Here is a 13,237-nt window from a genome sequence, read left to right as displayed (position 1 = left end):
TATACTATGAACTCTTGTAAAATAAATATTTTCCATTTTATGAATAATTTCTTTTGTGATGATCTTTTGTTTCTTTTCAAGTAAAATGATTGAATGGATTTTTAGGGAAGAAAGATTATTATTCTTACATTTTGTTCCTAGATAGATTGCTTGTGACGGACATAAACTATGATACTCTTGGTGCTTTGTCAGACTTGAGTTTCCCCTTTTGTTGCACTTAACAGAGTGGTTTTTCAGCGCTGCAGTGGTATTTTTTAACAGTAATATTTGATGGGCCAGTTTAAGTTTATTCAAATGCATGTTATAATTTTCTTCTTGCTTCTGGTTCCCTTCTCATTGTTTTTTAAAGCCTGATGTACTTGCTTCTTACTGAAGAATTGCTTGGATTTATGTATTCTACACACAGTAGTACTTTGCATTTTACCTCTTTTTTTAGAAGTTAAACTGCTCTTGGATTAGAGACAGATTAAGTTTAATTCTGTTTTGTTTTGATTGCAAATGCTTTTTTTTCTTTTTATACCTGCATTACATGGGGTTTTTTTGTGGTTTACCCTTTCAGGTTTCTAACATGTCACAACTAAAATGAATTCCATGGAAGTCATAAAAACTTCCTGCATTGAAAAAAGAGCTGATTTGTTAACTGTGTTGTGGCAAGAACTTATGGAGGTTCAAAATTTAATGAGGTTGAATTGTGGCAATGATCTGATGATAATTTTGCTGGTAAACTAAGAATTGCAATGTCTTTCAAAGTGCTGTGGTTCTAAAGTAACTGCTTTGTGGGATTTTTTTTTTCTTCAGTCTTATGATAATGGCCTGGCACAGGGAGCTGGACTGGAATCTCATGGTAAGAATGTCAAAGTGTTCTACACCTTCCAGAGTGGTATTGAAAATGCTGTAGGAGGTGCAGGGTATGCCATACTTTTCTTTCTTTTCTGATTTTTAAGGAAGTTGTGTGAGGAGGAGCAAACCCAAAACATACCTCCAATATGACTTCTTCCTTTAGATCTAGCTTATTATTTGAACAGACAGGCTTTTTTTAATCACTCCCATTAATCTTATCTCATGCGTGTTTTGTTGAAAGGTGTTGCTTGTAGTTCTCAGCTGTTGCTGACAGAGCAAACTTATTCCACATGCACCACTGTGACTCTGAGGATTTTATCTGCAAGAGATTTTGTGCAATGTAACTGATCATTTCCAATTTCAACAGCTTTGGTAAAACATAGAAACATTTCCTCTGATAGATGCAGCATCTTGTGGGTTGTGAGTTTAAATCTTGAAGTAACAGTTAATTTTTGTAAAGAGTTGGTAGATCTGAAGATAGGAATCCCCAAGAGACTGCGATTTTTAAGCAAAATGTTTCTGTGCCATGAAGTAGCAGTCTGCTTGTGACTGAGGAGTTTTTGGCTTTTAGGTGACTGATACTATGTCTAGTGCTGTGGTCTGTTTGACTGATTGGTCTAAGGTTGGACTTGATAATCTTGAAGGTCTCTTCCAACGTAAATGATTCTATGATCCTATCAAATGTATGTTATCTTTATAAACCCTTAGTATTGAGCTTCGTTAGGATTTTGTCTGTTTCCTTCTTGCTGGATCAATAAAGCTGAAAAATTTAAATTATACTTCTAGGTATTAAAACAATTGGTTAATTAACTTTCTGTAGAATGTTAGTGATTAGAAATAGCAGTACTTCAGCACTGCATTTCAGCATCAGAGTGAAAATAATCTTACAGCTCCTGGGGTCTTCCAGCACCAGGGTATTATAAGGAACTTTGGGGCCCAAGTCTTCTGTCAGCAGCTTGCTTATGGTCTTTCCCGCCCTCTGATTTTTTCACATCAAGTATTTGACTCAAAATAAAGTTTGATGGTCTTTAAAAAGTGGTGGCTGGGCTACACAAAGAACATGAGTTTATCTTTTTTACCATGCAGTTTCCTTGACAGCAAAAAATTCCTTAGAAGCACAATTTGTATGTATTGCAACTATGAGAGCCCAGGAGTCTTTTCGCCATATTAACTGTGCACTTTTTTAAAAAATTATTTTAGTTTGGATTTTCTTTTTCCTTCTGCTCTCCAGCCACTTCTGTCTGTTTATATTCTCTGGGGGATTGTGTCTGAGGCTGGCTTTGGCATCTCTGCTTCAGTCTGATTGCTGGCATTCCAATAGTTTTCTTTTTTAAGTTACAAGTGAAGAAATATTTCTGTTGCAGTTCCATTTACTTGCTTCTGGACTGCTGTGTAATGTAAATTTCACAGCATTGTGAGAAGAAACAGCTTTAAGAAAATGAGCTGGTTTATTTCTACAAGAGATGGGTTGAGGGTTTCCCCCCACCTTTGACATACCTGCTGAACTAGAATATTCTTATTTATTTGGATTTTAGACTCAAAATTTACTTTTTCATACTTTTAAAAGTCCATTGATTTAATTGCTAATAGCTTAGTTAAAGTTCTCACTGAGATCATACAGGCTTCAGAAAATCTGTGAATCAAAGCATAGCAAACCCTGCTCTCTCTTCACAGGGGGCTCTACATTTTGTGGTATTGCATCACTGTGTTTGATGGGCAAACTGGAGGAAGTTTTTTCAGAAAAAGAGCTGAACAGAATAAGAAGATGGTGTATAATGAGGCAACAGAATGGATACCATGGACGACCCAACAAACCTGTAGACACTTGCTATTCCTTTTGGGTGGGAGCAACACTGAAGGTAGTGTACAGAACAGGTGTAGGGATAGTTATTGACTTGTTTTGATTTCTTTAAGCACTATTTTCTTTACTTGAAAGAGTTAGATATTTGATACAAGTGCACCAATATTCACCAATGACTATTAATGTCTTTCATCTTGCAAAAAATGTCAGAAATGGAAGTTTACCAGATCAGTGCTATCTGTGCTGTTACTGCTTATCTCAAAAATAGGCACTATATTCTAGCATTAAAAATATACTAAGACTTAGTTAAGACGTAGTGTTAAAAGTATACTAAGACTTATATTACTGTTACAATCTAATTTCTTTTCAGCTCTTGAACATATTCCAATATACAAATTTTGAGAAAAACCGAAATTACATCCTGTCAACTCAAGATCGCCTTGTTGGTGGATTCGCCAAGTGGCCAGACAGCCATCCAGGTAAAATAACTTCTCAAAATTGCATTAAGTGTGTTCTAAGTGAGAAACAAATTCCAGCAGACATCTCAGAGGTGTAAGGGAAACTGTATCCTTCCAAAAAAAAAATACCCAGAAAAGCAAAAAACAAACAAACAAACCCAAAAAACCTAAAAACGTAAAAGGGTTTTCATTCTTGAAGTGGAAAGAGGGAGATGAAGATTTTCCTTGTTCAGCCGCAGAGGAAGTGAGCTGTTTTTTAGATTACTGTTAAAAGAGTATTATTGTCTATTTTGTATGTGTTTAACTGTTCTGCTTAAAGGAATCTCTGTGTTGTAGGAATCTCTGTAAATTGAGTTTAATATATCAAAATATTTGTTTCTTTAGTAAATTAATAATTTAAGCATATTCAGAAGTCATTGATGTATGTAAAAGCAGTCAAAGTTTACACAATCATGTACTGTGATTTACAGATTGTGTTTATACGAGTATGTCTGACAGTTATTATGCTTTCAGAAGTGGATAATTTGAAGTAGTGAAAAAACTCAAAAGGATGTTAAAATCTTTTAATTTTCAAAGTTGTTAGAATTCAATTAAGGTATTGCAAGCTTCTGAAAACAAAGCTTTTGCCAGTAGTGTTTTCAGTGCACATGGCATTTTGTACAGGGAAGATAAACTGTCTATGTAAACTGACCAAATAAGATAAAAATTTAGTCATAATAAAGGAAGACTCTGTTTAGAATCTGTGCCCTGGTATTTGTTCTGTTGATAATTTCATTTAGAACAACAGTTCAGAATTTTTCAAGGTGAACCCACACTGAAAATACAGTGCTTGTGATAGATTTGCTTCTGCCTCTTCCCTGAAAACCAGCTTAGTATTTCTGAGGAATTTAGATGTATTGCTTCCTCATCATAGAGATTTAACAGTATCATTTGGAGGGAGTGTTTTGGTTTATCTTAATGAAACATTTACCTTGTGAGTCAGAGATTAGAATTTTTGGGTATTTCAAATACCCATCATGTGTTAACCTGTCTTAATTTCCTTTTATGACAAGGTTGTCCCTGTAGCTGACCAAGGGAAGCCAGTTGATGTAATCTAAGGCTTTCACTATTGTTCCTTCCAAGATTCCTCTGGACAAACTGTCCAGTACATGGCACCTCGAGTGCTGGGGGCAGTTCTGGTGCCATAACACAAAAAAGACACTGAGCTGTTAGAGAGTGTCCAAAGGAGGGTAACAAGGATGGTGAAGGGCCTTGGGGTGAAGCCGTGTGGGGAGTGGCTGAGGTCGCTTGGTCTGCTCAGGCTGGAGAAGAGGAGACTGAGGGGAGACCTCACTGCAGCTACACCTTCCTCGTGAGAGGAAGAGGACAGGCAGGCACTGATCTCTGCTCTGTGGTGACAGTGACAGGACATGAGGGAGCGGCCTGAAGTTGCATTAGGGAGGTTTTGCTTTGATATTAGGAAAAGGTTCTTCATCCAGAACATGGTTGGGCACTGGAACAGGTTTTTCAGGAAAGTGGTCATATCACCAACCTGAGAGAGTTCAAGAAATTTTTGGACAATGCTCTCGGGCCTGTGGTGTAACTCCTGGAGTGTCCTGTGCAGAGCCAGGAGTCAGACTTTGATTGCCTTTGTGGGGTCCTTCCAACTCAGGATATTTTATAATTCTATGATTCTGTCTTTTAGTACGGTTGTGACTGTTTGAGATAAGATTTTAAAAAGGCAAGATAAATAATAATTGTTTTCCTTTGCTCTGTGTGTGCATGTTTGTGTATTTTCCAGGCTTACTGTAGCATTTTTTTCTCAGGCAGATGGTGGCATAAGTCCATGATCATCTTTCAAAGGAAAAAGTAAAAAGTGCAGTTCTGATACAAAGAAAGACTATAAATGCAACATTGCAAAGATTGCTTCTCTGTTTTCATTGTTATAGATACACAACTGAGCTTCCTGCAAGCTCAGTCTCATATCTGAACAGCAAGTTGTCTTTTGATCATGTTGACACTTAGACTTAATCAGAATTGGATTTTAGCTTCTGTGGCTCCTACTTTGTAAAAGCTCTGTTTAAATTGGGAACTCAAGCTGTTTTTGCTGTGCAATAATGTTTTAAAGAAGAAGACTAGAAGAAATTTCAGAAGACAGTCAACTACTGGTGATAATCTATGTGTTATATGGACTTGCAATGTAAACAAGTAACTCTTTCCAGCTGATTATTCAGGGAAGTAATATTTTGTAGTCTTGCTGTGTTCCCATGCTAGCAGTCATCAAAATATTGTTGGTTGTGGAAGTCACTAGCATTACTTAACACAGAACTGACAGGACAAGAAGAAACAGCCTCAGGTTACACTGGAGGAGATGTAGATTGTATAGTAGGAAACATTTCTTCACCAGAAGGGTTGTAAAACATTGGAACAGGCTACTCAAGGCAATGTTTGAGTCACCATCCCTGGAGACACAATATGGCACTTAGAGGCAGGGTTTAAGGATTGGAGTCTGATCTTGGAGGTCTTTTCCAACATAAATGATTCTGTGATCGTGTTAGTGAGATACTAAATGATTAATACCTACACAGAGTGCTACATGTTGAGCTTTTTCAAGGGGCACATGAAATTCCCATCATCTTTCAATCTTTCACCTGTGATTTCAAGGGCAGATAATCCAATCTAATAGCTTGCTGCTGCCCAGAGGAGGCAGACTCAGCGAGCTGCAACCCTGGTGTAAGGTGGACATCAGGAGCAGCATGGAACAGGAGAGTAAGAGTATCCCATTTTGGTGGCAGTCATCTCTTGATCAATCTGCATGAATTCCCATCCTTAGGATAGTCGCTGAGGAAAATGGGAAGCTAGGAAAAGTAATGCCTTCTTCAGTTTCTCTAATGGCTGTTGTTGGCAGCCATTTCCACTAATTTCGTTGCTTCAGTAGTTAGCTGCTCATAAAGTAAACAGACAAAAAAATGCTTGCAAGAAAAAAAACTTGCTTTCTGGACTGGTTATTTTTAGATACTTAAATCCTTTTGCTTTTTGGCTGTGACACTCAGAAAAAAATGAAGTAGTGTACAAGTTGTTGTAAAAGAAATCTGGACCTTAGTTCATGCTGGTAGCTCTGGGCAGAAGTGTTTTCCTTCCATCAAAACTGAAGTTTAAAATATGACACCTAATTATTTGTTTTCCTTTGTTGCAATTACTCTGAGGTGTTTGAATATGGGCTGAGTATTGGCTGTTACAGCCTGAATTTTTTTTTTCCCTTTTCTGTCTTTCTTTCAGATGCTTTACATGCCTACTTTGGGATCTGTGGTTTGTCATTAATTGGAGAATCTGGTATTAGCAAAGTTCATCCCGCCCTAAATGTAAGCACAAGAGCATCAGAGCGTCTTCACCACCTTCATCAGATCTGGAAAACACGGACTTTAAACAGCGCTCCGATGACACACACCTCTCTACATGACTGATTTAGACTTGAATTTAGTTCTGGTAGCATAACTGTAGCCCAGGGTTAAAAGCCATGTATAACCAATGTGCTCTTTTAAGTGCTGGAGTCATACAATCAGATCTGTGTTGCTGGCATCACTTTGATAGGGAGTTGCCTTCAGCAGGTTATTCTGCATTGTGAAATGGGGAATATTTTGATTATATAGAAATTTGTCACCGCAGACTGTAAATGGCTTTTCAGATGGCTTTACTTCTAAGAAATCCCTTGAGGCATTTAAACTTCATTTTAATTTTATTTTTTTAAATTTGTGCATACTGTGTCAAAATATATAATGGGGAAATATTTTCAAAATTGTTTACATATCATACAGTATAGCACAGAACGTTGAAGTTCTTTATAATCTTACTGTTTGACATATTTTTGGGTAGAGAATCTCTCACATTAAGTCTCAGTTAAAAATTACCTATTATCGTCAACTTTCAGATTCCATAAACTTTGTTTTTCATAAACAAATTAATTAAATACAAATAAAATTATTTTATTCAATATACTGGACTTTTAAGGTTGTGTGGCCTTACTAAATGGATCTCATAATTCTTCTGAATAGGTTTTACACAGATGCAGTGGATTGTTAGCCAGACAAAGAGTTTTCATCTGAAATAGTTTCTTCATGTGAAGTTCACTAAGAGTGTGGCATATTGATGTGCATCAATAAGAGATTTTCAGCCCAGTCTTTTGGAAGCATACCTGTATGCAAGAGTAGCATTAGAACCTGCTTCCAAAGACAAACCTTTGCAATACATTGAAGTTGTTCAAATTAGAGTAATGATGAACATTCTCAGCTTCTTTAATGCTTTACTAGTGCCTTACTTTGTATGCTTGAAGTGCTGTTCACAGTTGAAGCAAGTAATTTTGCAGCTGGTGTGTTTGTGGCAGGTCAGTTTGTGCATTCAGTAGACACCACAATGTCTTTCTATTTGCCAGTCATTAATAGCACTTTTTTTTTTCTAAAGGTTCCAAAGACAACTGAAGACTTCCTAAAACAGATTAGGTGCACCATTTGCCACTGCTGAGCCCAAAGAAACAGGATGTAGATCTTTTTGGTCAGCAAAAAGAACTTTGGGGATAAACATGATTCCTGTTTTGCAATGCAGGGCAAGTGAGAAGGGGTCATGTAGTTTGTACCCCTAGCACACATGTCAGAGAGGTCCAATAGGTATCTTTAGGCTACGAGAACAACCCCATTGCCCAAACCTGTATCAGCCTTCCTACCTATATAGATAGGTTTTATTTCTATAGCAGATTAATTTTCATGGCAGCTTTGGGAGCATGACTAGTGATAGTAATCTCCTTGGAAAAGCAGAGGAGGAACGGGGTGGGGTGTGTGTGATCTAGACACGTCCCAGTAGACACTTTACTTGGAGGAGGAGAGACTCGGTAGTTGTAAAAACTGGAAAGTCCAGAGGGGTGGAACCAAGAGAACTGTGAGGTTAGTACTGGAGAGGGGGAATGAGGTGCTTGAGTGGGACTGTTGCAGAGTAAGAGAAATGAAAACTGGGAGATACTGAGGCTGGAGGCAAGAGAGAAGAATGTGGAGCAGTAATGGAACCAAACTGGTGGAAATTATTTGAGTTGTTTAGGGTAAGATTAGGGAGCGAAAGAAAGGTACTGACTCGAGGAACATGAAGGAGTTAAGGGGAAAAGACAGAGTTTGGGAATTGGTTTTATTGCCCACAAGCCAAGATGACCAGAAGTCCAGCCACAAGTAAAAAGAATTAGCAAGATAGCTAAAAGAGAGGATCTCCCTGACAGGGGGCTCCCTACAGCAGTTCCTGTGGGAATCACATTTTCCTGGATAGGTTTAATGGGATATTGGACAGCAAAGGCTGAAGTAGTTTCCCTGAGCAGAAGTCTCTAAGGTCATGGGGGTCTACCTAGATAAAAACCCATTTAAAACCAAACAACAAAAATCTTGAAGTAAAAATTGATGAAAAAAAGCATGGTATTTTCTTGTCTTTACATCAGATGGTGACAACAAGTTGACTTCATGGTAGGATAGGTTGGGTTTCTGGAACACAGTGTAGTGACAATGAAGATGAGATGTAATTGTAGCTATCCATCCTCACCATTGCTTCTCTGCCTTGCTGGTGAACCATCTTTGAGTTTTTTAGCTTTTACTACATACCGTGGTAGAGGCAGTAGCTTTGAATTTCAGAAGAGTTGAATAAGGTGTTCTTAGTCTCTGCTGGGAAACAGTCTAAATATTTGTTCTTACTTAGCTTAGTGAAAAATTATGTATTTGATTATCATGAGGCAAATCCATACTTGCAAAATCCTGAACTATGGTTCCTGACTTGTCCTATGTGTGACACATTCTCATCTGTGAGGCTCATCGGGGTCTCTCAGCAGAAAATATGGGGGTAACAGTGAAAAATCATACTATGTGAACAAGAAAAATTCTCATGGCAAGTAATTTAACTTCTTCTGTCTCAAAAAACAGGTAACATTTCTTGCTTGTTTTCTGTAAGCTACCCTGCATTCTTTATATGAATTTTACATTTCTTATCTCCTTGGCCCCAGTTATTCTACAACACCTTTTCAGGCTGCGTGTTGACTGCGGAGCTAGCTTTTCCTAAAGGTTGCACAAGGCATATTTGTTTCTCATTAACCCAAAGTTTGATGAAGGCAGCAAAATACCTATGCTTTCATCTTACATTGAGTCTGTAATTGCTATAATTCTTTTGAAGTCTTTAATCTTTTTTAGGTTACTAAAAAATCAGTACTAATAACCACTTCTGCATATGTGATTTGCCATTCTGAATGTCCCAATTCTTGTCAGGCAAACAGATTATGAACATTGAATGTTCCTGTGTAGCAGACATCTGGATTCTGACTGTACTGAATTGTCTCTCTGATTTTTGTGGTTCATTGTGTCTTCTGACTAGAAAAATGTTAAATGAGAAGTAAGTGGACAAGAGTTTCATAGAAGTCCATAACCTAAAATCACTTTTAAAGGGGATACATCAAAATAGAGCTAAAACTTAAATGTGAACTGTGAAGTTTAAATGTAGCTAGAAAAAGCAAACCATGTAATTATTACCTACCTCTAATAATTTTGTGTTACCCACAGCTTTACATTGCTGAGACTGAACCTACATAAGGAATTCATGCATTGAATGTCTTTACTGTGTGCTTGAGGATGTAAAACCTCTTGGCTATCCGGCTGACAAGTGTGACTGCCTCTATCCTATCTGAAACACTCCCAAACTCTATGTGTGGCCCAAGTTTCTCTTCCAGAAAAACAGCTTTAAAATGTTATGTTGAACAAAGGAAGTAAAATGTATCTTTTCCACAGGATCTGAGGTCTGGGGATTTAAACATTGTCACTAGGGCTTTCAGGCCCACTTGATTTGTACATAGCTGCTGACAGATGTGGTAACACCATTTTGGAAGGCTGCTTCCAAGCATGTTTGTATTTATGAATTTTCATATTGAGAACTGTTTTTTCTAAATAGAACAATCATCATCACTGAAAAAAAATAGCAAGTAAATTGGGTATTGCAGAAATACCTGAAATGCATATGCTGAAGCACATATTAAGAGTACTGTGCTCTATGCTCTATTGCCCAAGGTAAAAGATAAGCTGAGAGGAGCTGAAGAAGCTGCATGAAATATGCTTTCTCCATGGATGCCAGTATAGAAATTAAATATTCTATAGAAACTGTTGTCTTCCCTAAAAAATACATTTCAATTTTGTGCTGAGTGAGCCATTCAGTATGGGGTTGCCTAATATAGAAGGGAAGAAACAGTGATTTCCAAAGTCAAAGCCTTTTATGGACTGCCCACCTCCTGGCATTTTGGAGAAACTTGCTATCAGTGTCCCTGTGGAGGGCAAAGAGATGTCAGGACATGCATAAGAAGCAGAGAGACCCTAAGTAATAAGATGCTATTGTTGCAACTAAATATGAGACATCTCCAAAATTCATCAGTTGAATGAGATTATTGGTCTGTTTACCTTGATATTAAATACTGTGGTGATTCTGAAAAGCTCTTTTTTTTGCTGTTGCAAGAAAAGACCACTTAACAGGTTTTCCTCACTGCGTATGACACTGGGTGAAAAAGTAGTCTCAACATCTTTATACTAAATGGTTATTAAATTACTCCTCTGAGTGGTTACAATATGTTGTAGATTTACACTTTCTGTTCACCATTATTAAGCTTTTGTGTTCCTGGTCTCTATTTGCCTGATTAGTTTCTGAGTTTAATAAAAATCAATGAACTGTTGAGAAAATGAGGGAAAACTGTAATTTCTTTTTAACTGTAGCTCTTGTCACGTGTTTTTCTCCCAAGTTACATGTTCTGGGTGAGGGCCTATCTTCCAAAGGACACAGAGCATGACAGCCTCCCAAGCCTTCTTCAAGCTGAACCCATCAAAGGCAGCAAACCTTGACACTGCTGCTTTATTTTTGAGGCACTGGAAAAGTGCCTTGTTTGATAACTACTTTGTGAGAGCACAGAGTCATAGAATGGTTTGGGGTGGAAGGGACCTTAAAAATCATCTCTTCCAACTCCCCTGTTAAGGGCAGGGAAACCTCCCACCAGATCAGGTTGCTCAAAGCCAAACCCAACCTGGATTTGAACACTTCCAGGGATGGGGCAGGATGTCCACAGCTTCTCTGGACAAACCTTTTCCCAGTGCCTCACCACCCTCACAGAGAAGATTTTTTCCTAATACCTACTTTCTCAGTTTTAATCTGTTCCCCCTTGTCCTGTCACTACATGCCCTTGTAAAAAGGACCTCTCCAACTTTATTCAGGTACTGGAAGGTGCTGTAGGTCTCTCCACAGCCTTCTACTTCCCAGGTCAAACATTCCCCCTCTCAGCCTGTCTTCACAGGAGGGATGTTCCAGCCCTCTGATCATCTTCGTGGCCTCCTCTGAATGCACTCCAGAAGGTCCATGTCCTTCTTATGCAACACTACAAATAGGATTTCACCAGGGCAGAGCAGAGGGGGCAGAATCCCCTCCCTCCCTGCTGCCCACACTGCTTGGGATGCAGCCCAGGGCACATTTGGCTTTCTGGGCTGTGAGTGCCCGTGGCTGGGTCATGTCCAGCCTCTCACCCACCAGCACCCCAAGTCCTTCTCAGAACAGCTGCTCTCAATCCATTTGTTGCCCAGCCTGTCTGCAGGACCTTGCACTTGCACTTGGCTATACTACACTCCATGAGGTTCACACAAGCCCGCTTCTCAAGCCTGTCCGGTCCCTCTGGATGCTCTTCCTTCCTTCTGGTGTGTGGATTGCACCAAGCAGCTCAGAGTCATTGGCACACTTGCTGAGGGTGCACTCAGGCCACTGTCCCTGCTGCCCACAGGGATGTGGAACAGTGCCAGTCTCAACACCAGGCCCTGCAAAAGGCCACTCATCACTGGTCTCTGCTTGGACATTTGGTGTTGACCACAACTCTTTTGAGTGATACTGTACTCATTCCTTATCCATTGAGTGGTTCACCCTCTCCAGTTTAGAGCAAGAATGTCATGTGGTACAGTGTCAAAGGCTTTACATGAGTCCACATATACGATGTCAGTTGTCCTTTCCATATCCATCAGTGTAAGCCCATTTTAGAAGGCCATCAAAATTGTCAGGCAGTATTTGTCCTTAGTGAAGCCATGCTAGCTGTCACAAATCATCTACTTGTTTTCCACATGCCTTACCATAATTTCTAGGAGGATTTGCTCCATGATCTTGCCTTCCACTAAGGTGAGACTGGCATCCTTTAAAATGTTTATCTGCAGATACAGGCTCTGTACTTGGGAATGGGATTGGACAGGCTGCTATCACTGGAGAACAAGTAGGATTCTGAGGAAGAATATAGTCCTGACTTGCAGTAAAAAGAGCAAGTTAATTGAGGAAGAGAAAATCTGTATGAAAACAATCTGCCTGCTGTCACTTTGAGAATTAAAAACGTTCAGGAAAGAGCTTTAAACTTGCCATACAAGCTGTTTATATTAAATTCACAAACACAAGGAGGGAGATATGAATGTAGCAGCTGAGTTTTGACAATTTTAGCCTGCTTGTGAAAGTGGCTTCCATGTTAACTCCTAACAGTGATGATAACCAAGCTCCAGTACGAGGACCAGGAGCTACTGTGTTGAGTCTGGCTGAGTTCATTTTCCCTTAGCAGCCCTCACAGGGCTGTGCTTTGCACAGGCAGCTGAAAAGGTGCTGGTAACACAGCGGTGCTTTGGTTGCTGCTGGGCAGTGCTGGCACAGCATCAGCTAGTCTCCGCAGCATTCTTGCCTGCCCCATCAGTAGCCTGGGGCTGGGCACAGTTCTGGGAGAAGACACAACCAGCCCAGCTGATCCAAACTGACCCACGGGATATTTCATGGCATATGATATCAGCCCAGATATAAAAGCTAAGGAAAGGAGGAAAAAGGGGAATGTTTTTTATTTACAGTGTTAGCCTTCTGGAGCAACCACTCCAGGTGCTGAAGCCTTATTCCTCAGAAGCGGCTGAACATTGCTCGCCAACAAAGGAAGTAAGAGAATAAACCTATTTTTTTCTCTGCCTATGCATGTGCAAGCTTTCACTTTTGCTTTAGTAAACTGCCTTACCTGAACCTGTGAGTCCTTTTCAATCTTATTTTCTCTCTCCTGTCCAGCTGGGAAGGAGAGTGACAGAGCAGTTTGGTAGACATCTGGTGCCCAGCC

At 39.3% G+C, this 13,237-nt stretch overlaps 1 protein-coding gene across 1 annotated transcript in view; it reads left to right on the top strand.

Moving 5' to 3' along the window:
• The window catches only part of PGGT1B (protein geranylgeranyltransferase type I subunit beta), a 36,454-nt gene extending 25,672 nt beyond the window's left edge, over positions 1-10,782 (top strand). Inside the window, 5 exon segments of the mRNA XM_041398426.1 lie at positions 799-844; positions 2,515-2,699; positions 3,012-3,120; positions 6,358-6,492; positions 6,495-10,782. Of these exon segments, the coding sequence (XP_041254360.1) occupies positions 799-844; positions 2,515-2,699; positions 3,012-3,120; positions 6,358-6,492; positions 6,495-6,538 (519 nt within the window). The 3' untranslated portion in view covers positions 6,539-10,782.
• The last annotated feature ends 2,455 nt before the right edge of the window (positions 10,783-13,237 follow it).

This window comes from Onychostruthus taczanowskii, unplaced genomic scaffold (genome assembly GCF_017590055.1).
Source record: "Onychostruthus taczanowskii isolate IOZ18803 unplaced genomic scaffold, ASM1759005v1 scaffold148, whole genome shotgun sequence".
NCBI classification, from domain to species: domain Eukaryota; kingdom Metazoa; phylum Chordata; class Aves; order Passeriformes; family Passeridae; genus Onychostruthus; species Onychostruthus taczanowskii.
The sequence above is the reverse complement of the archived record's forward strand: the minus strand, read 5'-3'. Positions and strand labels throughout refer to the sequence as shown.